Raw genomic sequence first — 27303 nt, 5'->3', positions numbered from 1 at the left:
ACAACGTCGACAAATTGCCTTCAATATATTTTAGTTTAATTTTTTCTTTTTCATTTTTGTATTTTATTTTATTTTAGTTTTTTTGCTAATGAAATTTCACTTGTTCTTTTATCAACTAAAGAACAGAGACATTCACACCTATACTATGTTTCTCTGTATATTTTGTCTACAAGGATGCTTTGCTTCTACAGCTAATTGAAAGTCAATAAATACATTATAAACATTTTAATTACAAATGCACACAATTGCAACCTTGACATTGAAAATGAATGACAGACAGACAAACAGCAGCAACAACAGCAATACTAATATTAAAAACAACAACAACAACAATGAAAAGTTCACGTATGAAAGTTGAGAGCGTGTTGGCTGACAAACTTGGCACGCATTGTGAGCGGATTTTCACTGAAAACAGCAGCAGCAGCAGCAGCAGCAACAGCAGCAGTAGTAGTAGCTGCAACAACAACAATGTTGCATTGTATGAAAAAGTGAGCGGCATGTTACGCCGGTCCGTTTTGTCAATTTATCAATTGCATAAAATAATAGGCCTAGGCGCATAATTTAATGTCGCGATTTTTAGAAGGCCGCACGGGCTGCTTCTATGCATATGCAGATTAATCACGATGCAACAACAGCAGCAACAACAGTTGCTTAGCCTATGCATGTGGCATGTCGCATGTGTCACGCAATAGAAACGGACAATGCAAATCTAAAGGCGATGCCTATATATATGATTATAATAAAGCTTATCTTAAGCAAACCTATTAAGTTTATGAAGCTTTAATTTAATTATGCGTTTTTAACTAACATTGAACTTGTCCTTTTGTCATTTATTTATTGTCTGCCAACAATTGCCGTTGCTTAGAAATTGTTTATGTTTATTTCGCTAGGAAACTTCGCTGGCATTTCGAATATAAATAGCTTAATTGAGCAATTTAACAATTGTTTAATGCGAATTGAATTTAATTAATGCATAAATAAATTCTGACTTTAACAAAGCAATTAGAGCTGGCTAACTGTACTCAAGCATTGCTAGGCATAACTGAGTAAGTGATTATAAATTAAATGTTTATTTATTTCTTGAAGTGCTTTAAGCGCATTCGAAAATGGGCAGCACTTTTTACTGCAAGCAACTGTGTGTGGCAGCACAGAAACAGTTTTTCTTAGAATATTACAGATTCAACTTAAAAAACTTTAATAATACAAATACACTCCACAGAGTGCGGGAGCACAGAAATTGTTCACAATTTATTTATAAATTGAAATTCAAGTAAAGCTACTCAAATATTTCAAATTGGCAGCACTTTTCTTTACGCACGCACCACGGTGTGTGGCAGCACTGGCTGGCAGCCGCATTGTGCGATTACGCAATTCGGTAACAGTTTTATTCAAAAGCAAAAAAAAATAACAACTGTCAGCCCATAAATGTTAAGAGTTTAAAGTGCTTGAAATGTGCTTTACATTATTGCCATGTCTTTCGTTATGGCCATAACATTTTGCACATACCACGACCAACCCACACTCACACACACACATGCACACACACCCGCCCGCCCGGACAGTGCGGCACGCACCAAACATCGAGTTCGCAGTCGTTCAGTCGTCTCTGTGTGAAGCCATTCACAAAAACGTTTGCGGGCTCAAAATGTGATTTTAATTGCACAACAATTTTGAAGTTGGCCGGGCCCAGTTCTACATAGGCCCAAAGCGTGTTTTATGGGGCTGCCCGCTTGACACATGTAACCCAATTCTGTCGCAGAACGCAAAAGAGAGCGAGAGAGGGAAAGGGAGAGGAAGAGCGAGGCGTTGCACTTGCAATTTTTCAACATAATTGAACAGCGAAGTTTTTAATTAAAAAGCGTGCGTTCGGTAAATAAACTAAAATATGCGAAAAAAAAAACAGAGAGAAATATGTAACGCCAATTGTGGAGGTCAACTGCAGTCAGTTAACCCAAAGAGGGAGCCGGACAACCTGTTCCACGCACTCGGATCAATCTGCGGCTTCCTGGCCCGGCCAGTGCGCGCTTTCTGATTACAATGCAATAAATTTTGTAGTCTTTTTTCTTTTTGGGGTCTGTCAAGGCTGTGGCTTGTCTGAGCTTCATTAATGAAGTGCCGAAACTTGGGCTCGTTGCCGTCCGTTGTGGCACTTGCAACTTGTTGGGGGCAACCGGTTCACAGTTGGCAGCTTAGTCGCTTGGCTTAATGCAGGTGGTGATTGCAACTTGCGGCCAGACAAAAGGTAGGCCTATCGGGCCATCAAGGTTGCATTGCCCTTGGCTGGTGTCCTCTCCACTGAACCGGTCCAGAAGGTTCTGGCTTATGTAACCACTGCCAAGTGCCTGTTGACCCAGTTTTTCTTTTCTTTTTAGCCAGGCTAGCTTTCAATTCGCAACGACTACACATTAATTTAACCATCATAAATCGCATAATCTAAAGGGACTTACCCTTTTCAAATTTGTTAACGTTAATTTTAAGCGCAGCTTTCATAACAATAGCAACAACTGCGCTTCCACGTTTCACCGCCTTTAACATTGAACTTGAGGTGAATAGCGTAATTTTTCGTTTATTATATATATATAGATATATATAATACATTACATTATCATTATCATTATTTATATTATTTAATTCCATGTTTTCTTTGTGGCTTTTGGGCCTAGCCATTGTCTCTCGACGCGTCGGCAACAACTGTCATGCAATCCAATGAGGTGATTCACATATTACGGCATAGACAACGTATGTTAAGTGAGTGATACTCTAACCATAAATTATGTAAGTTAGTTATATGACAAAAATACAAAGGCTTATGCGGCGCATAGCTGGAATACATAATAAAGAATCAGCTTATCAAAACTGAGCTGCTGCCTTAATAATATATGCATAAGCAAGGCTGCTGAACTAATTTTCATTCAGAATTGGAATTTACTAGAAATTGAAACATGTTTAGGAATTTTGGCAATTGTACTTAATAAACCACAGATTTTTGTATACATAATGTAAAAATTGCATATTTTCACTTAACAAGGCGCAATAATAAAACAGAAAATAATTTTAATTTATAAAATATTTGTTAAAGAAATAACGAGTTGGCTAAAAAGCGAGGTTTACAAGTTAAGTTTGGGCTGTTGAAATTGAATTATAATTATATATAATATTATATGCAATTTATTAATTTATTGCAATATTTATTAATTTATATAATATATTTATGTATAATTTAATTTATAGTTACATACATCTACCTCAACTATAAGCTTGCAGCTTAGCTCAAAATTTCATATGCAAGCGCTCTTTATCTTATTAACATCCACGTGGGCTTCTACACATCTTTACCTGTTCTTCAGTAAGCTCTCAGTCATGCAGTCTGTCAATTATTTTTATAAATATATTATATTTATATTTTATTTTGAAGACAACAAACTTATGCATAAAAAAAACTGGTTTACACACGAAGCTGTGCAATCAAATACTTTTCGGCAGTTCGATGTCCTTTACACATTTTTTATTGCCTTTTTTTTGTGGCTTACAACAATTCGTTGTTTACATTTGCGTTAGCTTTCTTAATCATCACTGGGTCTTTCCTAAATGCACAGAGCTTGCGTTTAAATTACTTTTAAATTATATTGTATTAAAAGAGCTACAGCTGCCACCTACCTCAATGTAGTCAATGCGATTCGATTTGCTTTGCTTTGATTCGCTACGCTTTTGCGTAGGCTCAGGCGAACAATTGCCGAAATAAAGTAAAACGCGTGCAAAATGTCAACAGAAGGACAAACTCAAATACAACAAACAAATTAGAGTGTAAAGCAGCTGCAACAACAACACACATTAACAACAATAACAGCCATAAGTAATAATTATAATGCTTCAACTGCTGATCATAAGCAGATCGACAGCCTGGACGACCCTGGGCCACAGCAGCTCCAAAGAGTGTGGGCAACAACAACAACCACAGCTCAATGTGTGTGCAAAAAAGTAAATAAACGTTTCATAAAAGCAAATAAATGCGTGAACAACAACAAACAAACAAACATGGCCAACACAATGCAGCTAAAAGTGCCTTTTAGACCCAATTGATAAATATGCCCATTGAAAATGTGTATAATTAAATGGGGTATTATGTGTTTGTGCCTAAGTATGAAAGAGGTGAAATAAGACATATATTTTATATATATGTATATGCTTGATCAGGATTAACAGTCGACTTAGCCATGTCTAAGTGTCTGCCTGTTCGCCTGTTCTTAAGTCTGTATGTTTAAAGCCTTGATACAATACATATATATTCTTGTTTGGAAAACGTAATACAAAATCATCATATTTTCTCATCGATAAATATCGATATTTCACATTGTCAATTTGCGACAATTGCTCAAACTCCTATCAAATAAAAGTCTTAGGCTGATCGCCTATGTCTATACAATTGACAGTCAGCTCTTCACGTGGTATCTGCTAGTTGGCACTTCCAATTAAATCTTACTCTTACATCCATCCCAGCCAACTGTCTAGGCCACAAAAAAACCGGGCTTTAACTAGCTGCGACTTAGCTCAATGAAACGAGAAAGAAACTCTTTGGCAACTTCCTGGTTAGATTTGGCCAAATTGCAGATTAATCTGTCTTTTGATTGACACGCCCTTTTTTCATATTTGGAGGCTGTGCGACAAGCAACAAATTACCAAAGAAAAAAATCATATTTTTTCCAAATAAATAAATCATTTGTTTTGTTTCTGTCGAGCCGAGAGAAATACTTGAATTTATATTTTGTGGTTGTTGTGTCTTTTACCGCAAGGTTAAGTTTGCCTTTTGTATTTGTTGTAGTTGTTGCTGTTGTTGCTTTGAAAAATAATCATAATTTACTTGTTGGCAAATCAAAATGTATGACTACTCGAAATCAAATGGGCCGCAAATGCCTGTCGTCAATTGCCAATTAATGGACAGCTGACCTTATCGAACAGGTAGCAGAAAAAACAAGTAAACAAATATCAAGCATACGCCCCATTAGCCCAAATTGAGTAAGCGAGAGTTCTAGCTACACGCACACATTGCTAGTATGCGTAATTGGATTGCAAATGCTTGCAGCACTTTGAGATTGTATAATTTGATCGGCTCATTGAATATGGTAAACAAAACGCCAAGCGAGGCAGCTGATGCAACGTTCCGCAAAGGCCAACTAAAGGGATTATAATGCAATAGTGGCAGAAAGTTACGTTATGGCAGCACAACAGAAAAACGCCCCAGCCGAGGCGCCTCTCGTTGACATTTGCACTTGAACTTGCACTTGGCCAGCCAATTGCAAAACGGGGCCAGCTGGCCTGAAATGAGTTAACGGGAATCCAGCTAATAAAATCAAGAAATCGTTAAACTACTGCCAATTGCCAGCTGTACAAATATCTAAAAGCGCAAATAGTTAAACAAATTGTCGACCTTGTCGCTAAATCCGATTTGTGTGAAAGCAGAAAACTAACGCGAAAACGAGCTGAATTTTACTGATGATGGCTGATGACAGATGACAAATGTGTAGCAGCTTTTATCATTATCATTTATCATTAACGAATAATTAAATTAGATTTTAGATTTGTATTCAAATAAATTTGTTTAACTGAAGCTACTTGGAGATGGATTAAAAACGTAACTTTTGGAAAATGTTAAGCATAGACTTTGGAATACTTTGCGTGACTGTGCAAAAAGTAGAGAAAGATAGAGTATTGCAATATCTGGAGAATTCTGAAGGAGGCTGACGTAGTCTGTAGGATTGTGGAGGATTATAGAGAAGTCTGGAGGAGTAGGGAGGAGTCTGGTGGAGTCTGGATGTGTATGGTGGCGTTTGGTAGAGTCTGGAGGAGTCTGTACTAGTCTGTACTAGTCTGTATGACTCTGGTGGAGTCTAGTAGAGTCTAGTGGAGTCTGGTGGTTTGTTTAGTGGTAGTTTGGTTAGTAGAGTTTGGTGATGTCTGAAGGAGTCTGGTGGAGTTTAGAGGAGTCTGTAAATTTGTTTTATGAATCTCATAAGACAAGCTTTATTTTGTTAATGAATTTGTTTTCTGGATATCACATGACTGTCGTAGTTCGGAAGATCTCAATACGATGTGGGAATTTAATCAACGTAGCTGACATAACTTCATACTGAGATCGCTTTAAGAGCTTCGGGCCTAAAACGCTTGCATAAAGACAATTAATAAAATAGTTAATTATAGTGCTTAATAGGAAACGCTTAATTATTTATTAAAATGAATGTAATTTGAGATATATTTAAAAAAAAGTATGTGAATATGCAGCAACAAGCAGAAATGATATTTTATTAAAAATAAATACAGCTTTTATAAATTAAATTAAATTAGTGGGCATGTAATTGTGCAGCTAAGCAAACATCAAAACAGACAATTGCTTTAAACAATTGGACTTTGAAGAGTTAAATGGAAAATGGAATAGAATACATTTAATATTCGTAGACATTTCCCTAACAAGTTGGGGCAGAGCTTCCTGCCCATAGTCGGAATTTCTTTTGAGAAGGCATCTAGACTCTACTAGCAGATACTCCATTAGTGTTCGCTCGTTCATTTGCTAACCCTCAACGAATTGTCATTTCGTATTGCTTCCTGCTTCCCCATAGATAATTTTTTTTTTCGAATGCTGGACTTGCATGCAGCATTGCAATTTGTTTCGACTGCAAATTGGATGCAACAAGGTCGCCAATCGACGCAACAGCAACAACAACAACAATGGCACTCAATGTGAGAGCTAAATAAAATCAACTGAAGCACTTTCCAAATTGTCGGTGAACGCTGCGTATGAGCAATGCGAACGAGCATTGCGCGATCGTTCGCTCTGCCTCAATGCAAACTGCCTGCGAAAGAAAAAAAATTAAAATTTGCAAAATAAATAAATCGGAAGCACCTCGCAGTGTGTGTGTGTTGCTGTTGTTGCTGTTGTTGTAGCTGTATCTTGCCAGAACAATTTATAAGAGATAAAATTCAAAAGCTACAACAACGACAAATGCAACAAGCAAATGTTGTTGCTGTTGTTGCCAACGCAACAAGTTTCGTGTGCGGCTGCTGCTGTTGCTGTTGCTGTGTTGCTCAGTTGCCAATAAGTTGTCGCCGCGGGCAGCGCAGTCAGCGCAGCTGTCTCTCCCCGTTGCTGTTGTTGTTATCGGCTGTTTCGTGCGTACTTGGACCGCTCAATAACGCTCGACGCGGCTGTCGCTGCTGCTGCTGCTGTTGGCGTCGCTGCCGCCGGCAGTCGCTGTAAACACAACAGCAACAAAAATACAAAACTGAAAAAAAATACAAAATTAAACGAAAGCAGAGGGTATTTAACCGACCTCAAATCAATTTGCAATTTCAGTCTATCTCCGCGTTGCAGCGTTGCATGAACTCGCGTACGTAAACGGATCAACATATTTATATTACAAATATATATTAACAACAACATTTACAACTACAACAACAACAGCAAGCACTTGGCATACACCCTCAAGTCAAACGGAAATAATTAAGAAACTCGCACGGGCAACAACTGAAAGAAAACGGAATAATAATAACAAATCAAATATACAAAAACAAATGTTTCATAAAAAAACCCAATTGCATACGAAATTGTTAAACCAAAAGCAACAACAACAACAACAAGAAAGTGTTGCGGTGCCGTTTTTTAACGACTATCAAATGGTGTCGGTGTCAAGCGCGGCCTAGAAAACAAAACAATCAGCCCCTCTTTACCTATATATAAACTATATATATATGTATTTGTATATCTAAAATTATAGCCAAATACAGTCAGAGAATTCCAAGCACGTTTCCAACCAGGCTGCAGAATTACGCAAAAAACAAACTCAACAACAACAGCTTTAAACAGCTGACGTTCAATGAACGCCCTGAGCTGAGCGTAAATGCAGACAGTGACTGCCAAATGTAAGTGCACAGCGTTGGCGAGCTGAACTTGAAAGTGAAAGTGAAATTTGAAGCAGACAAACTCAAAAGAGATAGACGCATACAAAACAGTTACAGATACAGCAACAGCTAAAGCTGCAGATAGAGATACAGATACAGACACAGGCACAGATACAGATACAGATACAGACACAGACACAGACACAGACACAGCTAGAGATACAATTGTGGTAACAGTTGTAATAGCTATTTACAGCTGCTTTTGCTGGAGTGCCCAGTGCTCAGAGCATTAGCCCAATTATAAATATAAAAAGTAGAAATCATCAAGAATGAGCGAACAGGATCAGGCGGCCAGCAGCTATGAGGTCAAGGTGCCGCAGGGACACACCTTTGTCGTTAGTCCTGTGACCGCAACACCCATACTAACAGCTGTGCCGGTCATGAAGCCCACGGCGCCGCCCATGAGTCAGCTGATTGAGCTGGAGGACGAGGAGCAGCCCTGCTGCAGCTCGCAAGCTGTGGTGCCGCTGTCCTCGTCGCTGCCATCGAAGCTGCTGCGTCTCCATGCCAAACGCTCGGCTCAGGCGCTGCTGCATCAAATGGAATCGCTGGACTCGCAATTCGGCTCCGGCTCCGAGGATGCACCAACAAGCAGTCCAAGTGCGCCGCCCATGTCGCCGGCCAGCGATGATAAGCTGCTGGACGTGGGCATGGGCTCGTCCATCGGTGACTCCGAGGAATCTGAGGAGGATGACGAGCTTAAGCCGCTAGCCGTGGACAATCATATTATACCTGACCCAGAGCTAGTGGAAGGTCAGGCCGCATCGCCGCCAGCCGTGCCGCTCAGTGAGGCCAACTTGGAGAAGTTCCGAAAGCATCAGATGGACAACATCTATTTGCATCCCAATTTCAACTTGGATGCATCGCCGCCACCAGCCGTTGCGCCAGCCAATTCGCCTGTGATGGAGACCAGACGCGTGCATCGCTCGTTCCTCAGCATAAAAAAGACATCTGAGCAGGAGCCGGAGCAGCAGCCAGAGCAGCTGCAGCAGCAGCAGCAGCAGCAGCCTCAGCCAGTGGAGCCGAATGAGATAGATACGCTGGAGCCAAGCCTGGTGCCCAGCGATGAGCTGGCTGCAGAGATTGCGGATGCTGTGGAGTTTTACTTCTCCAATGAGAGCATACTGAAGGATGCCTTTCTGCTCAAGCATGTGCGCCGCAACAAGGAAGGCTTCGTCAGCCTGAAGCTGGTGTCCAGCTTCAAGCGCGTGCGTCAGCTAACGCGCGAATGGAAGGTGGTGGGCGATGCAGTGCGTCGCATGTCTCGCAAAATCGAGCTGAACGAACAGGGCACCAAGGTGCGACGCCTGGAGCCATTGCCCAGCTTCGATGAGACAATGCCCTCGCGCACCATTGTCGCCTGCGATCTGCCGCTGGACAAGCTGAGCATCGAGAAGGTCTCCGACCTGTTCTCCAAGTGTGGCGAGATCGCTCTGATTCGCATTCTCAAGCCGGGCATGGCCATACCCGTGGATGTGCGCCAGTTCATGAACAAATATCCGGAGCTGCAGCAGAAGGAGTGCGCTCTGGTTGAGTATCTGGAGTCGTCGTCGGCCCGCGAGGCACTGCATCTGACTGGTCCCTTCCAGGTGTACGAGATGGTCGCTCCCAAGAAGAAGACGGGCAAGAAGGCAGCTGTCATTCAGATCGCCGCACCCGTTGCTCGCATGGTGGAGAACTATCGCTACTACAGCGATGCCAACTGCGAGAGGACACGCGGCGGCAGCTTCTCAGGCATGCCCAGCCATGAGCTGTCCATGCACGATCTGCGCTTCAAGCTCAAGCGCAACAACTCGGACTTCCAGCCGAGCTACTACCAGCAGCAACAGCCCATGCATCATCCCATCTATCATGGCCATGGCCATGGCTATCAGCACTATCAGCCACGTGGCAGCATTAATATGGAGCCAGCGCAGCAGCAGCAGCAACAGTCGCCCACATCACCTGGTTTTTTCGGGTATGTGCCCAGGCGCTACAGCAATACGTCCACCATATCTGCCAGCACAGCGGCAGCTGGCTTGGTCGAGCCCTCGTCGCCGCCTGCTGCTGTCGTCGCGAACAACAACAGCAACAGCAACAGCAACAGCAGCAGCAATGTTAATGCTGTGCCTATTAGCAGCCTGCAGCGTCGTCTGTCGAACTGCTCGGAGCAGAATTATGGTCCAGATGCTACTCAGGCGCTGTCCATGTCGCGACGCGCCAGCAACTGCTCGGAGACGGGCGCACCGCAGCGTCGCGATTCCAATTGCTCGGAGAGCTGTCCCTGTTCCAGGCGTGTCTCCGACTTCGGCCAGTCGGATGCTTATCGCAAGAGCTCCGTCTGCTCCAATGGCAGCTGCCCGGGCAATGGCGAGCGGCGCTACTCGAATGGCTCCATGCAGTTCGAGCGCAGCTTCTCCAATGCCAGCGATGGCAACGGCTTCTATCGTCGTCCCTCGAATGACTTCAATGTGGAGCGCGAGCGAGAGCCGGATCAGCTGGTGGGCGGCGGAGGTGGTGGCTATCAGGTATGGCCGCGTCGCTACTCCAACAATTTCCAGCAGCTGAACAGCAAGCTGGCCGCCTATGACAATGCCCAGTATATAGGCGGACGGCGCATCTCCACAGACTCCGGCTACGATCGCCGGTGCTCCTTTGGCTCCGAGGGCTTTGAGGGTTCGCCGCGCTCCCGCACCGGCAGCTTCCTCAGCAACTACAAGCATGGCGGCGACTACGATGGTCAGCCACGTTCGCGCACGGGCAGCTTCTTGGACGGCTCGCCACGTTCGCGTTCCGGTTCCTTTGCCCAGCGGGCCGCCGAGAGTCTGGTACGCACGCCCATCGGGCCAGATGGCAGCAAGGGCTTCGGTCAGCGAGCCCGTAAGTTCGGACAGACCGTGTCGCCAGTGAACTAGACTCTGCGTTCAATTTGTTAACTAATTTTAGTGGGTAATCTATTGTTTCTATTTTGTTACAACAATTTTGTGAAATTATTCAATGGCTGTACACTGTGATTGCTGTCCAACTGTCCAACTGTCCACGAACAACCAGAACCACGACCAAGCCATGACCATGCCCCCTAGCCCACATACTTATAACATATAATAACAATAATAATCTAACGAATTTTGTAGCTCTTAAGTTGAATTTGGTTCGAATGCAGAAAATGTGGCATTTCTCCTGCACTCTTGCTCCACTGTGCATATACTTCCAACTTAATAATATATAATCACTGCCAGTAATTAAATGTTAGCCTAAACTTTACTTACTTAGAGTTAAGCAAAATTTTGAAATTTTGAAGTGAAAAAAATTATTAAAAGGAAAACTTTCTACATGTTCGAATTAGTTATTATAACAATGATTTTTAAAGTTAAATTTCTATATACTAATAATGAAGCATGATAAAAAATCTTATAAAGAAAATTAACTATATATTAGGTTTAGTTGTTATGCAGTTTAAATTAAGCTATATACATTTTTACTTAAAAGTTTTCAAATTGGCAAAGATCGAATTCGCATTAGAATTTCCCTAAATTAAATATAAAATATAGATATATTTTTTTTACTTAACTAATGCGGCCATAGTTAAAAGTATTTATAAAAGAAAACTAAGTCTATCAAGTCTTTATACAGCAAAAAATAAATTAGAGTCTCAGGTTTTTAGCTTAGAATTTGTTTATGCAGAGAGCAGCAACAGAAATGCCATATTTTCAAATTTTAACTAAATTTTATTATAATTTTTTATTGGAATTTTCCGTTTATTTTTTGTTAATTTTTTCTTGATTTTCACACAATATTTTAACTAGAGAATAAAATTGTAGGCTTAAGAAACTTGGTTGTCCTTGCAAAGGGAAACAGCAAAACGGTTTAATACAGGAGAGAATAAAAATATTTTTCATTTTTAGCTTTTAGTTTTCTTTTGTGCAGACATAAATCACAGATTTATGCATTAAATTAAGTGCCAATTAAATAAACTATTAAATAATGTATAAAAACATTTATATATATGTGTGTCAAAAACCTATTGTAAACCTTTGCAAATATATTATTATTAAACAGAATATATATTTGTATTTTTATTTCATTTTATTTGTATATTTTCCATGCTGAACTTGAAAGAGTCTTCCACAAGGCCCGGCCCTAGCTGCAAAAAGCTGTCGACTCATTGTCTATGTGAGAGATTGCGCAATTGGCAAATTGAAAGCAAATAATTCACAGCTCCAGCATCGCCACTCGAGAACCGTTCGAGGCGAAGGTAACTAGGTCACATAGACACATAGATACATAGAGACATATAGATACAGATACAGCTACCGCTACAGACACAGTCACAGCTTCCAGTTGCAGATATACGTATGTGGCTATGTGAAAGCGAAATTAAATATATTTCATGATCGAAACTTTGAATGCGAATTTGATTATCGATACACAAATGCGCATTTATGAGTTTCTCATATATGTACACACAGCACTGTGACACACGATCCACGCTAGGTCTGTGAGCGCGTGACGCATGCAACGCCAAGTCCAAGTACCTATCGCCTCCTACGCCCCCGCCCTCTCCGTCTCCTCAGCACAAACCTTTCGGACTGCCCGCCTGCGGCTCAGGCGATCGTAATTGTTCATAAAGCGGCCGTTAGCATTGTTGCCCCGCTATTGGTATTTGCTTGCGGTTGCTTTTGTTGCTGTCTGTATACGCTGTTTGCTCATGCCAAGCGGGTATATTGGCTTATCTCAATTTTGGACTAACTCAATTCTTAGAGAAGCACTCCATTTCGCCATTAGACTTGGTACCTATTTATGAGCTTGAATTGTTTCCTCTGTTCCTTGGCTACGCCCTCTTCCGCCTCCTTCTTCTCTCTACAACTTCTTTTGAGCAAGTTTCTGCTATATAAATTCCATCTAAGCTTCCACAAACTTCTCGGTGAAGCGGGTTTCCTCTGCGTCTAAATACGGGGCATCATGCAGTCGGGTTAGCTGCAGCTGCACAGCATGTACTTGTTTTAAGCTGCAGCTGAAGTACTCAAACTTCGCCAATCGGTATCTTAATCTTTGGCCGTGCGTGTGCGATTTTTTTGTGGTTCCAAGGTATTCGCATGTTTTATATATTTTTGCTTTGTTTTTTTTACTTTATTATTAAAATATTTCAATATTTTTCGTATTTTATTTTTGATATTTTTTTGTTGCTTGAGTTGCGCACGCATTGCGCCGCCCACTCGAACAATGTGAAGCCAAAGCCGAACTGTAAAACCCGTTTTTTTTAGCGCTGAACTAATTGTCGCACATTTCTCAAAGCGTGGGCAAAGGAGCTGGGCTCCAGCTTCATGGCTACAAATTTGCAATGAATGTATAGATTATGTATGTGTGTGTGAGTGTGTGTGTGTAACTATGGGAAGCTGTGCGTGCAGCTTGCATAATATTAATGTGCTTTAATCTCGAGATGTGGACCGACTCCCCAAACACATGCAATTTGTGCGGCTGTGCAACAGCTTGGGGCAAGCACGAACTGAGGCAGCTAATTGAAGATAAGCTTTGCTTGATATATATATAATCTCATAGGCATATAACTTCCGGCTAAGGTACATTTAAGTGTGGTCACTAAATTTAGCAGCTCGAACGCAATTCAATGCTAATTGTGCTTGCAAAAACAGGAACTTTCGAAAATGAAAGCTGAATGAGCAACCGGTTCAGGTAGAGATTCTGATGTGATCAGAACAGAACTGCCAATTAATTAAATGTAATGCAGGGTTCATGCCCAAATGGATTGTATGAGGCGCATTCCACGCCTTATTTATAAACGTTGTAAATTAAAACGATATGGGGAGCTGAGGCCAACAAACAGCGCTGCCGATAACTCGATGACATAACCCTATTCAATTCAATTCTCGACTGGGAATTGCTGTGCATTGAACTGTGTGCCCCTGTGCTGGCTGAGCTGTCATAGGCAACTAAAATTGAGCTGTTGAGCTGTTGAGCTGCTAGTTGTGGCGAATCTTGACGCTGGCCTTGACATGCGTCTCGCTTTTTGGCACACTGCGTTATCCTTGAGCCGGCTAAAAATGTCTCAAAGCGATGCGTTTCAATGAAACGCTGCGGGCTGCTCGCTCGTAGAACGTGCCGTGTGGCAAGTGCTTTTGGCAAGCGCCAACCTTGACCGTCATTCAACAAGTCTACGAAAAGGCCTTTCGGCTGCTCAGCAAATGCGACGACGGCGACAGGCAATGAGAAATTGGACTGCGATTGTTCACATGACGTATGCACAACATACATGAAATTCACTTCCGGCACTCGAACAAAGGTTGCTGCGCGAGGGCTTTGCATTTATCTTCAAGTACAATAGTTAAGAATAACAATCAAATTCAACTTCAACATAAACAATATTGAAAAAAAGGGGTGCGTAGAAATTTCCGCAGAGTCAACTTATTAATATAGCCAGCTCTATTAGCAGCCACAGTGCGTTTTTGTATTTATTTCAATCTCAATTGCATAAACAATTCTCGTCGCGCGGCTGACCTCAACACGTTCTCTCTAACTGAAATAAAAATAAATTCACAAATATCATACACTCATCAAATAAATAAATTGCGATTCTGTTTTTCACATTGATGTCCAACTATATTAACATAATCCACACATTTTCCTATTATTCAAAGACATTAAACTTGTGAGTGCAAAGATTTTTAATCGAATCTGTCCGTTGATAGCGCTATGATATGTAAAAATTTACTGGCTGACACTTAGGCAGGGTGGTTATTTAAACAAACAGCCCGAGAGTATGCAATGAAATTTTATATAGTTGTGACAGCTTGTATAAAATGATCGGAATAATTTGAATAAAAGAATCGAAAAAAACATTAAAATTTAAATAAATTAATTAATCTTATTCAAAAATTACAAAAAGTAAGTATTTTTGAATTCTTTTATACTCTGATCCAATACAAATTCTGAAGTGGCGGTGTAGTAGAGTAGGAGATCTTGGTTCGAGTCTTGGTGATGTTGGTATATTTAAGAATGGATATTTGGCAAATGAATAAATGAGTTTCAGTCAATATTATGACTAAAACAAAGAAATGTTATCGATATTGTCGCGATTAAATTAGATCTTAGCACAGAATATGACCTATGACAGGCAGTCAATTATTTGCGCAGCACAAAAGTATGCAACAAATATTTCCAAATGAGCAGCAAAGCAAGAAATACTTAGGTGATAATATCATATATGTACATATGTGATAATACGATGAGTACAGCAACTGTGATCCTACGTAAAGTATATACATTTAATAATATTTATATATAAATATAAATATATTTTTTTTTGTATATCTTTATATACAAAATTGAATATTATTTAAAATAATTGATTGAATAGTTATTAATAACTAATTAAGTACACAAAGTCTGTGGTTTCATTTTCCAACTTTTGACAGGACTACATGCCTTGTGGCTTGGCGGCTGGTTAAATGGCAGGATGCGACAGTCGCGACACTCTGACGACAATTTGGAATGCCCCCAACCGTAGCCAAGGCTACAGCTAATGCCCAGACACTCTCACCTACACATGCCACAGTAGACATTTTTATTTACTAGCTGGCGCCTGAAGGCGTTCGCTAATTGCGCCTAAACGCCAGCAATAGGCGCCAACAGCAACTAAAACAACAACAACTGGAGCAATTTAAGGGCACAGGAAATAGTTGAGCGAGAGAGAACGAGGAAACTTGTTTTTGGGAGAACGAGTGGGGACTGGGAACGCTTTGTAGTTGATAGCATTTGCATTTAGTTGCCACATCGTAGCTAATAATAAAAGCTAATTAAGCATTGCTGTGACAACACCTGTATAAGTTATGAGTGTTAGTGTGTGCGTGTGTGTGAGTGTCTGTGTGCTACATGAAGACAACACTTTCCACAATAAATTGCCACTAAATGCCACTAATAAGTGTCTGAGCGAGACAGAGCGAAGGCGAGAAGCAGAGTTTTTCCAGGCAACAACAACTTGAATTTCTAATTAATTTATGATTTTCCTCACCGCATTAATCTCACTCGAATGCTGTAGGATGTGGGGCGCACGTTCCTCAAATGAGTTGCTGTTGTTTCTACACCAAAAACAAAAATGTCATGCAGATGTGCTCAGCGTTGCTCTTGTTGTTGTTGTTGTTGCGGTCTTAGGGGCAGCTCATGTTTGCTTAGACATTAATCATAATTTCAAAAGAGCAACATCTAAATTATGTCTCGTTTGGCTTTTGGGTTGAGCTGCTATGTGGATTATGCGATTTGTTGCTGTGGCGTCTACATTTTTAGCTGCTACGTGTTGCGTGCAACAAGTGCAGCAGAGCCAGTCGACAGCGCTGTCTGTCTTAAGTGGCATTTGCCAAAACACTTTCTTGGAAATTAATTAAAACATATGCTCATCACTCAGTACCATAAATCAGGGCTATGCAACGACAATAATCAGTTTCAATTTGTGCGTAAAACTGTTTGATATCAGCAGCAACAGCAGACGCAATAGCAAGCGCCCCAGGCCAATTAGCAGGCAAACAGCTAGACCCCAGACAAGAGCAACAGCAACAAGAGCAACAACAACAGCAGCAGCAACAACTACAACTCTTTAACCCTTGTTTGGGGCCGCAATTTGCCGCCACTTGAAGAGGAGCGGGCAACATTTGGTTGCAGCTCATTAAAATGCCGTCGCAATTGCAGTCAAACTCAAAGAAATTAAGCAAAATGCAGCTCGACAAAATCTCATCGATGCGTTGAGGTGGCAACAGCAACAGCAACAGCAACAAACACAGCAACAACTTAGCCCAACTCCCAATCGAGTGCTTCAGGCTTTTCCCTGCTGCTCTAGTTGCCACTTGTCAACTGTCGTCCACTGAGTAATTACACTGAATTAATTGCCCCGAGGCCTGTCACTTGTGCATTGTCTGCTAATTTTTTCCAATAGCAATCGTGCCGCATCCAGCATGCTACGTGCAACGTGCTTTAATTGCAGCCATCAGCACGTGATTAAACAAAATTGATTGTTGCAAGTTTTTTGATTTAATTTAATGTTTTTTTTTTTTTTACTATAAAAAACCTAAACTGAAATCTCATAAATAGCAAACAGCATGCCACGCCCCCTCACGCTCCTCGGCTACTGCAAACACTCACATAAAAAGAAGAAGAAGACGTTGATTTAAAGTGCATGTTTTGTAAATATCTAATTTGATAATTGGTTGTAATTTATGAGTTTTGTCGCTGCTTGTACCAAACATTCATAAATGACGCCTTTTATGCTTCCCAGAACTCCGCACACAGATGCACACACACACCCACACACACATAGCGAACGCACATTAAATTAATATGCAGCTCTGCTTCTTATTTTTTGTTGTTTTTTTTTAATTATTATTTATATCTCTGTCAGCTCATGAGGGAGTTTTTTCATGAATGAAATGAAATGAAATGCAGACGTTGCTTAATGTGGAAGCGAATGAGGTAAGTTTTCTCTTGCATACGTCCTTAAGGATGCAGCAACTTGAGACTGAAAGTAGTGGAAATTAAATCAGCTGAAATTTAAGTAAAGTAAAAAACGAGACCTATAAAAAATGATTAAAAATAGCTTACATATATGTAAGGTAAATTAGATCTATACGAATTATTATAAATACCTATAAAGTATATTAAAAGCTTAAAAGTATGTCTCGTTTCTAATAGTGTTTAGGCATATATGTATATAATTTGAAAAAAATATTTAAATAAAAAATAATTCTAATAATAATTACCAATATATATGTATCTAACCATATTTTACAGTGGCAAATATTGGCTAGAAAACAAAATAAAACAAGAATCTAGCGCATCTTGTATGGAAAAATATTTTTGCTAACAATATTTTCAGTACCATGCGCAACGATATTTGAAAAATTAAAAAGAATATTATGAGCATACAGAATTTGGTGACTACGAAAGTGCACAAGACAAATACTTGACAGATTTGAAAATATAATAATTATATAAAAATATTAAATACTCTTTATTAAGCAAAGAAAATGTAATAAAAATGTTTAGAATTAAAATAATTTATGAATATTCATAAAAATGAAATCTAGCTAAATAAAATAAAATTTAAATTTTTAAATCCACAAAACTCGTAACACAACAGAAAACTCAAAGCAATGGATTCGCCTTCAGGAGCACCCACAAGCCATTTGAGGTTCGATAACACTTTCACAGCCTTGAAAAGGAAATGAGCCGCTGTGACTTGAGCTCAGATTCGGAGTCCCTTAGACATGGTGTCTCCTATTGCAAGGCTATTTGTTTCTGACACAAATTAGCGTCGAGGCAAACAAACAGCCCAAGAAATTAATCATGCTAAAATGTCGTGAAGAAGAGTTCAATGGACGACACAGCCACAGAATGTGACCAAAGGGACTGATCAGATACAGATTCAGCTTTCACCTTTGACGTAATCGGAAACCCAAATGGCGTGGGAGTATCTCGGACAGATGTTTAGGCCGGCTGCCCCGTTCACTAGAGACTGACGCCCGCTAACTTGAATGCATCATTAGTCGACAAAACATAAAAAAGAGAGATGAGTCGAGGGGCGACGCGCTCAAAAAACAGGCGAGTGATGCACGCGACGGAGGATGGCGATGGAAAAGAAGCCGTAGTCGAAGACGAAGTCGGACGGAGTCGTGATTTATGTTGCGTGCGCCTGACAAACACTTGAGAAGTGATGATTTATAATGAAGATGCATGCATTCGTATTAATTAAATGTTTTTCTCTCTCTCTCTCATTTCTTTTCTGCCGGGTGACACGGTTGCGCTCCATTTAGCGTTAAATGCCAGTGGAGGACGACTGCGACTGCGGCTGGGACTCCTACTCGAACTGCGGTTCCAAAAGTTGAGAATCAAATTTCGATTTCTGCATATGAAATGCATTTATTGTTTAGCTTATGAAGCCTCTATAGAATGGGCTGGCTGCAAATTGGTAATTGATTTGGAATGCCAGTGCCAAGTGCCAAGTGCTTTAGATGCATTTGGGTCTCTGTGGCAGGCGGAATTTAAAATATGGCAAGCAATAGTCGAATATTCATTAAGCGCAATTATGAAAATTAAGTTGTCATTTTGATTTGAATGTGGCGGCATGCGCGGCATACGGCATGCGGCATGTGGCATGCGGCTCATAAGCAATATGCTCATTAAATTAAATCAAACTGACAGCCAGCCTGGCTAAATAGATGGGCCCACGATGCACACTTCGCGATTCACTATCCACCATCCACGAGATCTCGCCGATCTCGCCGATCTCCCCATTTAGGCAGCTGCTCTTGGCAGCCCCTCGTTTTTGGCGCTCCTCTCCATAGCTTAGCCGACTAATTAACGTGCTTTCACATAGTTTGCTCAAATTGCGCATGAATAATGAAGACATTATCGCAATGCGTTCGCATAGCCCCCAGACACCCTGTATAATTGGCGTACAGCCAATTGAAAACTATCCTCAGCTACAGGCAATTTCTCAACGCTCTGTCTCTCTCCATCTTTGTCGCTCGCACTATTGCCGTCTCTTTCAGCTGAATTATGTGTTAATAATTTGGAATTAATGAACGCTTTACATGTTCCCCGAAATCCAACCAGACATAGTATATACCCAAAATGTTTCCTGCACGCAAAGTGTGGCTGCCAGCCATGTGAATTGGTAATAAAACTCAAAAAGAGTCGAGTTATAAAGGAAAATGGATTACAAAAAAGAAAATTACAAATGGCTGAAGAAGTTTTTGATACTCCAAATAGAGTTTAGTTCACTGTGCGGCTTACTTGAGCTCTGCTCTTCAGAGCAAGCTCAGTTCTGGGAATGAGAAATGGCAAAATTTTTAGATTTGATTTTTATATAATATAAATTTGTTAAAAATAAAAACTAAAATTAATAAATTATACAAAACTTCGAGAGAACTTTAAGAACATTAAAAAAATGGCTTTATTTCCTATTTTTGGAAAAGCATTAAAAACTTTATGCAGAAATCAAACGTACATTTCGCTTAATGTACTATAAAAAAAAATATTTTGTATATAATTTTAATAATACTATCTTCAACTTAAATATATGCAGAAATAAAAACATATTTTATACCAAATATACTATATGAATTGTTGAAGAAAGTTTTTTACCATAACTTGAGACATAACTATACAACAGCAGTTAGGAAATCTATTTAGCGATTAAAAATTTTAATTATAAAAAAGTTTATTAGTATTTTAAGTTGATTTTAAATAATTATAGTAATCTATATAGCAAATTTATAAAGGGCTAAACTTTAAGCAATAAGTTAACTTTGTTAAAATAAAAGTTATGAAAATTACATAGCAGAGAAATTTATTTAATAATTTATTTTTATAATTAAAGTGCTTTAAGTTTTTAAAATAGAGCTAAGAATTTTTGGAGTAGAAATATATCAAATTTGTGTATAAATTTAAGTTATTAAAATAAAGTTAAAAATTTTTGAAGTTAAAATATATCAAATATGGTATAGATTGTGTATAAATTTAAGAATACATCTAATGTACTCTGCAATTCAGAAGAACTTAACGAGTTAGGCCATACAAAGACTAGACTATAAATATATAAAACAAAAATCTGTTTACTTAACTTTCTAAAATCATGATCATTATTATATAAGCTACATAAAATATTTTTTAAAAAAATGTTAGCACATTATATAAATGTTTCTCCAGTTTAACTGAAAAACTTTCCTTTAAATCAACTTTAACTTTGAATTTGCATATCAGTAAAAGGTAAAATTTATGAGTACATTCATCTTTAGACTATACACAACTAGTCGACACAAGCACACACACTGACACACACTCACTCATACAGCCACAGAGTAATACGCACTTGCTTATGAAATATGATGGCAAACTGATTAAATATATTTAGCAAATCTATCGAAATATTAAATAGCTCGACTTGTTAACAATTAGCCAAAAATGATGACTTTTAATCATCGGCAATTGGACTAAGAACCCAGTAAATAATATTTAAGGAAACACGCATATATCAGTCAGAGATACACATTAAGTGGGCACGCCCATTGCACAGCGAGAGGCTGCGACGATTTCACACATGTTTTATAAATAAACAGATGTGTGTGTGTGTGTGAGTGTGTGCGTGTGTCGTCTTCATCTTCGAGCAGAAGCAGCCCAAGCATTTCTCTTTCTTTCCCATAGAATACAGATCACAGATCGGGCCAACGAAAAGAGCGCGCTATAGAGTCACAAGCCACGCCCACCGTTGAGTTTTGTGTTCTGCAATACGCAGGATACGTTGTATATTCGAAATTCAAATTAGTTTTCCGTAGCAACTCGTCGCGCACTGTTGTCTCTGCTTCCGATCTAGCCAGTGACAAGCCGTGAAGATTCCAATCGCACCAAGTGTCTACGATGAATGCTCAATCCGTGGTGCGTCGTCATCCGCACAGTTTTTCAATCGAGCAAATTCTGGCCAAGCCCGAGTCGCACTTGCCCAGAAACTATGCGGACGAAACGGCTACTTACCAAGTGATCCATGATAGTCAAGCTCACACAAGTGGGCGTGGCAGCTGTGATGATTCGCGCGTTTCGAGCCCAGCGACATCTAGCTGCCTGGAGGATGGCCCGGACGATGGCAAAAGTGATATAGAACTAGCGTCGGATGAAGGCAGTGGTGCGTATATACAAATATATATTGATGTTTGCCAATAGGACAATATATTGGCCGGATGCCCTATACAGCTCGAGCTACTTTAAAATTCGAATTTTTTATGTATGGTTACGTATTTAGAGCATATCAGAAAGATATTTTGTATTATGAATATTGGCAATAGAGAAAACTCAAAACGAAATTTTAAATATCAATCGAAATATTTACCATATATTCCAACGGTATTCTATTTCTAATTATGGCTGAAGTACGAACATCAGGTTATCAAGGCAAAGCCAATGTGCTGAGAAATCGCATTATAGAATAACTGTAACTGTAACTGTAACTGATCATTGCGCTAGCTGCTAGGCCCAAAACTCATCTGATCTTCAGCTATAATATAATGCGAAATCCATAATACAATGCCTATAAAAGTAGTTATGTCTAAAAGATTTCTTTTCTAAGCATTTTTTAAGATCTAGAAGCGCTTTACAAAGGTTGATATTTTCTTTGCAGACAAGTTCCTTGAAGCCGGTTATTAAATTTCTGCATATGAAACGAGAGCAGAGAGTGATTTAAGGCTTACAGCTTAGTTTACAGAACTACTATATCCATTTAATATGCATTGAGGCATTATCTTCTAATTAACATACATTATAATTTATAAAGTAAAGAGTTTAATTTAAAAAGAAGTGGCAGATTAGGGGAAATAGAGACAGAGCCTATTAGACTTAAAATTCATAACAAAAACAAAAATTTACTGAATTTACAACTTTCATGTAAAATAATTCAGATATATTATCTATATGTTATTTGTGTAGTCACCTTACACCTCACACTCTCTATTGTTAAATATGATTAATTGTTGGAATATTTATAATATGGCATCATTCACTAATACGTCTTGGTTGACTGATCTCGTCTGTCATGTGCGCGATCCACAAACAAATAATCCAAAAATTATCTTTTCCGAGGGGCGTCACAAAATGCGCCGGCCGCTAATGATGCAAAATGTTGGGCGGAAAAGCAGCGCCATGGGCAACATTTTAGCTTATCTCATTTTCCGACTGAATGTCACAGAAAATTTATATGACAATTTGTTAGCGATCAGGTGAGGGGGAAAGTCGGCTGCCAAATGGCCAATTAGATGCACTGACCACAATCAGAATGAAATGTTGCCAATTAAAAGTGTTTTGCATACAGGGTGCCATGCCAATTGGTAGCTAATTGGATCGGACGGGCAATTGGCTAATTCAAATTAGTCGCAAATAGTTTGGCAGGCGATAGCAATCGAAATTCCAATTGACATTCCATTCTCAATTGCAGCGCACGATGATCGCAAGAAGCGTCCACGCACTGCCTTCTCCGCCGCCCAGATCAAGGCGCTGGAAACGGAATTTGAGCGAGGCAAATATTTGTCCGTGGCCAAGCGGACGGCGCTGGCCAAGCAGCTGCAGCTGACCGAGACGCAGGTGCACTTAACCTAATCAAGTTGCCAGCTCAATCCTTATACTGATTCGGTATTTTTTTCTTAGATTAAAATTTGGTTTCAGAATCGACGCACCAAGTGGAAGCGGAAGTATACCTCGGACGTGGAGACGCTTGCGTCCCACTACTATTCTCAGTTAGGCATGGGCGGCATGGCACGCCCTATGGTTGTGGGCGATCGCCTCTGGCTGTTTAGCCAAACACCTGCCGGGCCCACGCCCATACAGTCGATCATGCTGAATGGCAGTGGAGCAGCGCCGCCCATGCGCCCATATGGACCGCCGGCAAGTGCGCCGGGCTTGGCCCCGATGCACGCCTCCAGCGTTATGGAGAGTGCCAGGAACGCCATATTGTCGCGTGGACAACCGCTTAACTTTGCACTGCCTTTCGGGCTGGCCAAGCCACAGCCAACGAGCGGGGCAGCTGCAACACCAGCTGGCTATGTGCCACGCTGCAAGCCCTATCCAAGCAGCTTTGTTGACTATCAGCCACATGGCCACAGCGAATCCTATCTGCAGTTGAAGTATGCCACGCTGCCGCCAGAAACGGAAACGAGCCCCAGCAATGGCCTAGCCGAACTGGAGCGCGTCTTTGGCGATGCCAATGCCAATTTGCTGCTGCACAAAGGCCTGCCAGCTGCTAACAGCAGCAGCGGCAGCAGCAACAATAGCAACAGCAACAGCACCTCCTGCAGCTATGGACACGAGGCACTGGCGCAGGCCCAACGCAGTCGCCGTGCCACTCAATCCGAGTCCGAGTGCAGCGACATCGATTGCGAGCAGCTGGACGAAGATGAGGATGCCGTGGAGTAGCCCAATCAAGATATATTTAAATACAATAAAACTCGCTATTAGTTATTATTACAGTTTATGTTTTATATGCATCACACGCAAAAAATATGCTCATATAAATACCTATAGATAGATATATATATATGTTATGTGTTGTCATGTGTTGTTTGTAGGTTGGGGTCGCTATCACTATATGACAGTGGCACACAGGGGACTGATGGCATTCGAATGTGAGTGTGTATAATTGTGTGTTGTTTTACTGGGGTGTCTCTGTCTGTGTGTGCCAGTCATCAGAAATGCTTAAGAGTTAACTTTAACTATGGCTATGCTATGTTACAAGTGGGCTTGTTGTTGGCTGCTCTCTCCTTCTTTCTCTTCTATCTTTTTCAAATTACAAATTACAATTAGATAAAACAAAATCACATACAAGTTATACAAGTTATGCTTAATGTAGAGCTCGATCTGGAGTTGGAGTTGAGTTTAGTGAAACTAACAACTAAACGTCTATTTGTACAGTAAATTAACGCGAATTAGCAGAATTAACATTGCAACAAAGTCAGCGACAGCTGTGACTATATACACATATAATATCTAATACTCTAACTTGTTTCTGGTCGTTGTTTGCTATTGCTTCGGTTACAAATCTTGAGGAGGGGTTTGCGATCTCGGACTGAAACACAAGTGGAGCTGCCTCGTTGCACAGGTATTACAAATTAATATAAATATTTGTATATATATATATGTATAGAAACTGTTGATTTTGTTCTTACATCGTTTAAGGACTGGTTGCGAAAGATTCGTACAGTTTTACACTTACAACTAAACTATGTCATGAGAAAATAATAAATTTAATATATAACCTGTTAGTACTATTTTTTGGTATTGCAAACATTGTTCTTCAACCAAACATTTTGATTCGTTACATGTTGCATTGAGCTGTTGCTTAGGTTCTAACTACTACATAACTAATTTAGTGATGTTAGCTCCATGATAGGTCGTAGCCTTTCCAATTAGCACTTGGCGCTAAATGTACACGTCGCTTATTATAAAAGAACGAGACGATGCCATGGTATGCTGTGCGTGGCACCCCACTCTATTAATTAGATAAGATAAACGTTTACGGATGTCAATTACGAAGGTATAGCTATGTGCTCACTTTGAAGTCGTCCATAAGCCCAAGCATTCGAGTGATACGTTTATATTGATCACGATTGTTGTACTGAATGCGAACAGGGCCCTCCAACGCAATGAGATTTCGACGCAGCTCGTCAAAGGTAACCAAGGGCAGCACATAGACTTGCTTCAAAAATGTATTATCATAGTTATCCTACAAAAGAAAAAACTCATATGTAAAAAGATAACACTGAGAAGATTCGACTAATACGCACTTTTAGTAAATAGCTTATGTCCAATTTGGTGAAGAGTACAAAGTTCTCACTGAGCTTTATATGCTTCAAATACTTGTCGAAAAACAAACCGCTGCAAAAAGAAATCGACAAGCTCAGCAGATATTATATTTGCAGCCACTACTCGACTTACTTTGACACGCCAATTTTTCCGAAAGTGCGTGTGCGTGAGATTTCTGGGCGAATACAAACGCGATCCTTGCGCTGCTCTGGATGCCGGATCCAATCATCCCAAAAACTGTGAAATGCAAAAGAAACATGATTAATAACATTACAGATATTGTACTTTGCATATACTTACGATTTGGGCCACTTGACCGAGAGCTCGCTCCACAGGTCCTTGGTTAGCATCCAGCCCAGGCCGGGAAAGAAATCGGTTCGGTAGAGCAGCTCAGGACTGGCGGTATCCACCACATTCTCCTTACCATTATCATTCCAAGCAGAGACACACCAAAGACTCTTGTCTTGCTTGAGTAGTTTGTGTGTGGCCAAGAAGTATTCAAAGAAATCGGGCGCCACATTCAAATCATCCTCCACAATGACAACGAAATCGAACCCTATTTGAAAGGTAGTGTTTAGAGCCCAGCCATAGTGCCGCGCTATCTTATAGTATCCTTTGAATTTTTTCTCTTTCGGCAAGACCATAATATCGCTCTGATCGGGCTGTTCGATGAGCGTTAGTTGATTGCCAAAGGATTGAATGGCTTGCTTGGTCAACTCATCGCCGCAGTCCTGAAATGGAAAGAGATATTAAATACTTTGCGTTGCTGTGAAATGTCAGAAACTTGCCTGCGATACTATAATGGGAAATTGCTCGACGCTGGGTCGATACTGCATAAGATTCTCCAGACACTTGACCACCGAGATGCGATTGCAGGCAAATACCAGAATGGGTATGACAGGCTCTCCATTTGCCAGATATGTGTTGGTTGGTATTTGCGCTGATGTTGCTTTTGAGGGAACAGCCGTTGGCTTTGGGGGCTGCTCCTGTAGCTCATTCGAGATTTCGGCGGCAACAATTGTTATTTTCGGCGTGGTGCTCGACTGCAGATTCACGTATTTCAATTTCAGAAAACTCACAAGTGTATCAGTCAATTTCAAACTTTTCGACTGCTCCAATAATGTCTTTGGCAACAGCTGCTTCATCTGCTGCTGCTTCTGATTCGTGTCTGTTTGGACATTGTTGTTGCGTAGCAATATGTAGTACGTGATGAATGTCCACATAATGAGGAAGCCAATCACCATAATTTGTACCTTACGTGTACGCATTTTGCAACGTCTGTTTTAATGTTGTTGGTGTGGGGGATTAGGTATTTATCAAGTGTGGTTGTTGTTGTGGTTGTTGTTGTTGTTGTTGTTGTTGTTGTTGTTGTTGTTACTACTTCTCCTTTGGTTCCTCTTTCCAATTAGTCGAGCAGCATCTGTTCGATATGGCTGACACTGGTCGTCTGTTACGTGAAAATAGAAATTGTTTATTTGAAGCGCCAGGTGCGCTCATCTATTGCGTGCTGAATTTATCGGTGGGTTTGGAAGCTTTGTTGTTGCTCGTTTTGCTGTCGTCGATGCGTTGGGCAACAACAGCCCTTGCAACGGCAAAATTTTGCACGGTTGATGCTGCATCGACGGCTGCTGGGGGCGGGTAGTGGTGGCTAGCGATGTTTCTACATTTATCAATTGGATCGCGCGTTACGCACCAGCGCCTCGTTTAACTACCAATTGCGTTGTTGTCTCGCACAATGTGCCAGCCTGGCAAAAAGGTTAAAATAGCGAAAACCAAACGAAAACGCACACGTTGCTTGTTCCTCCTAATTATAAAAACTGTTTTGTTGTCGGATCTGCTTGTGGTATTGTAGGTGAGCACATAAACGGTCACACTTTAACTTCCAGCTGTTTTTTTTTTCAACGTTAAGCAACACTGTCGCTGTTATGGAAGCTGTACAAATCACAATCGTATGTTAAACTTTTGCGCGCGTAATTTCAAAGTTAATTTTTCTGTTATATACAAAATTACAGTTAAGTTGGATTGTTTAAT

At 40.4% G+C, this 27303-nt stretch overlaps 3 protein-coding genes across 3 annotated transcripts; 2 read left to right on the top strand and 1 right to left on the bottom strand.

Annotated features, from left to right (window-relative positions):
• The first annotated feature begins 7333 nt into the window (after nucleotides 1-7333).
• Nucleotides 7334-11161, top strand: LOC111600638. Its single transcript, XM_023316845.2, has one exon. It carries the CDS (start codon nucleotides 8220-8222, stop codon nucleotides 10842-10844), a length of 2625 nt encoding a protein of 874 aa, XP_023172613.2. The 5' UTR covers nucleotides 7334-8219; the 3' UTR covers nucleotides 10845-11161.
• Nucleotides 11162-21299: 10138 nt separating this feature from the next.
• On the top strand, nucleotides 21300-23891 carry LOC111600730 (homeobox protein B-H1). The gene is made up of 3 exons (XM_023317002.2): nucleotides 21300-21618; nucleotides 22918-23058; nucleotides 23122-23891. Exons 1-3 carry the CDS (start codon nucleotides 21349-21351, stop codon nucleotides 23884-23886), a joined length of 1176 nt encoding a protein of 391 aa, XP_023172770.2. The 5' UTR covers nucleotides 21300-21348; the 3' UTR covers nucleotides 23887-23891.
• A 105-nt stretch (nucleotides 23892-23996) lies between these two features.
• LOC111600729 (alpha-1,3-mannosyl-glycoprotein 2-beta-N-acetylglucosaminyltransferase) lies at nucleotides 23997-27130 on the bottom strand. The gene is made up of 6 exons (XM_023317001.2): nucleotides 26061-27130; nucleotides 25573-26003; nucleotides 25405-25509; nucleotides 25254-25344; nucleotides 25022-25192; nucleotides 23997-24958 (listed from the first exon to the last, which is right to left on the bottom strand). Exons 1-6 carry the CDS (start codon nucleotides 26538-26540, stop codon nucleotides 24845-24847), a joined length of 1392 nt encoding a protein of 463 aa, XP_023172769.1. The 5' UTR covers nucleotides 26541-27130; the 3' UTR covers nucleotides 23997-24844.
• Nucleotides 27131-27303: the final 173 nt, after the last annotated feature.

The sequence above is a fragment of the Drosophila hydei genome, unplaced genomic scaffold (genome assembly GCF_003285905.1).
Source record: "Drosophila hydei strain 15085-1641.00,03,60 unplaced genomic scaffold, DhydRS2 tig00008122-arrow-pilon, whole genome shotgun sequence".
NCBI classification, from domain to species: domain Eukaryota; kingdom Metazoa; phylum Arthropoda; class Insecta; order Diptera; family Drosophilidae; genus Drosophila; species Drosophila hydei.
Note: the sequence above shows the minus strand (reverse complement) of the source record. Positions and strands in the feature narration are given on the sequence as shown.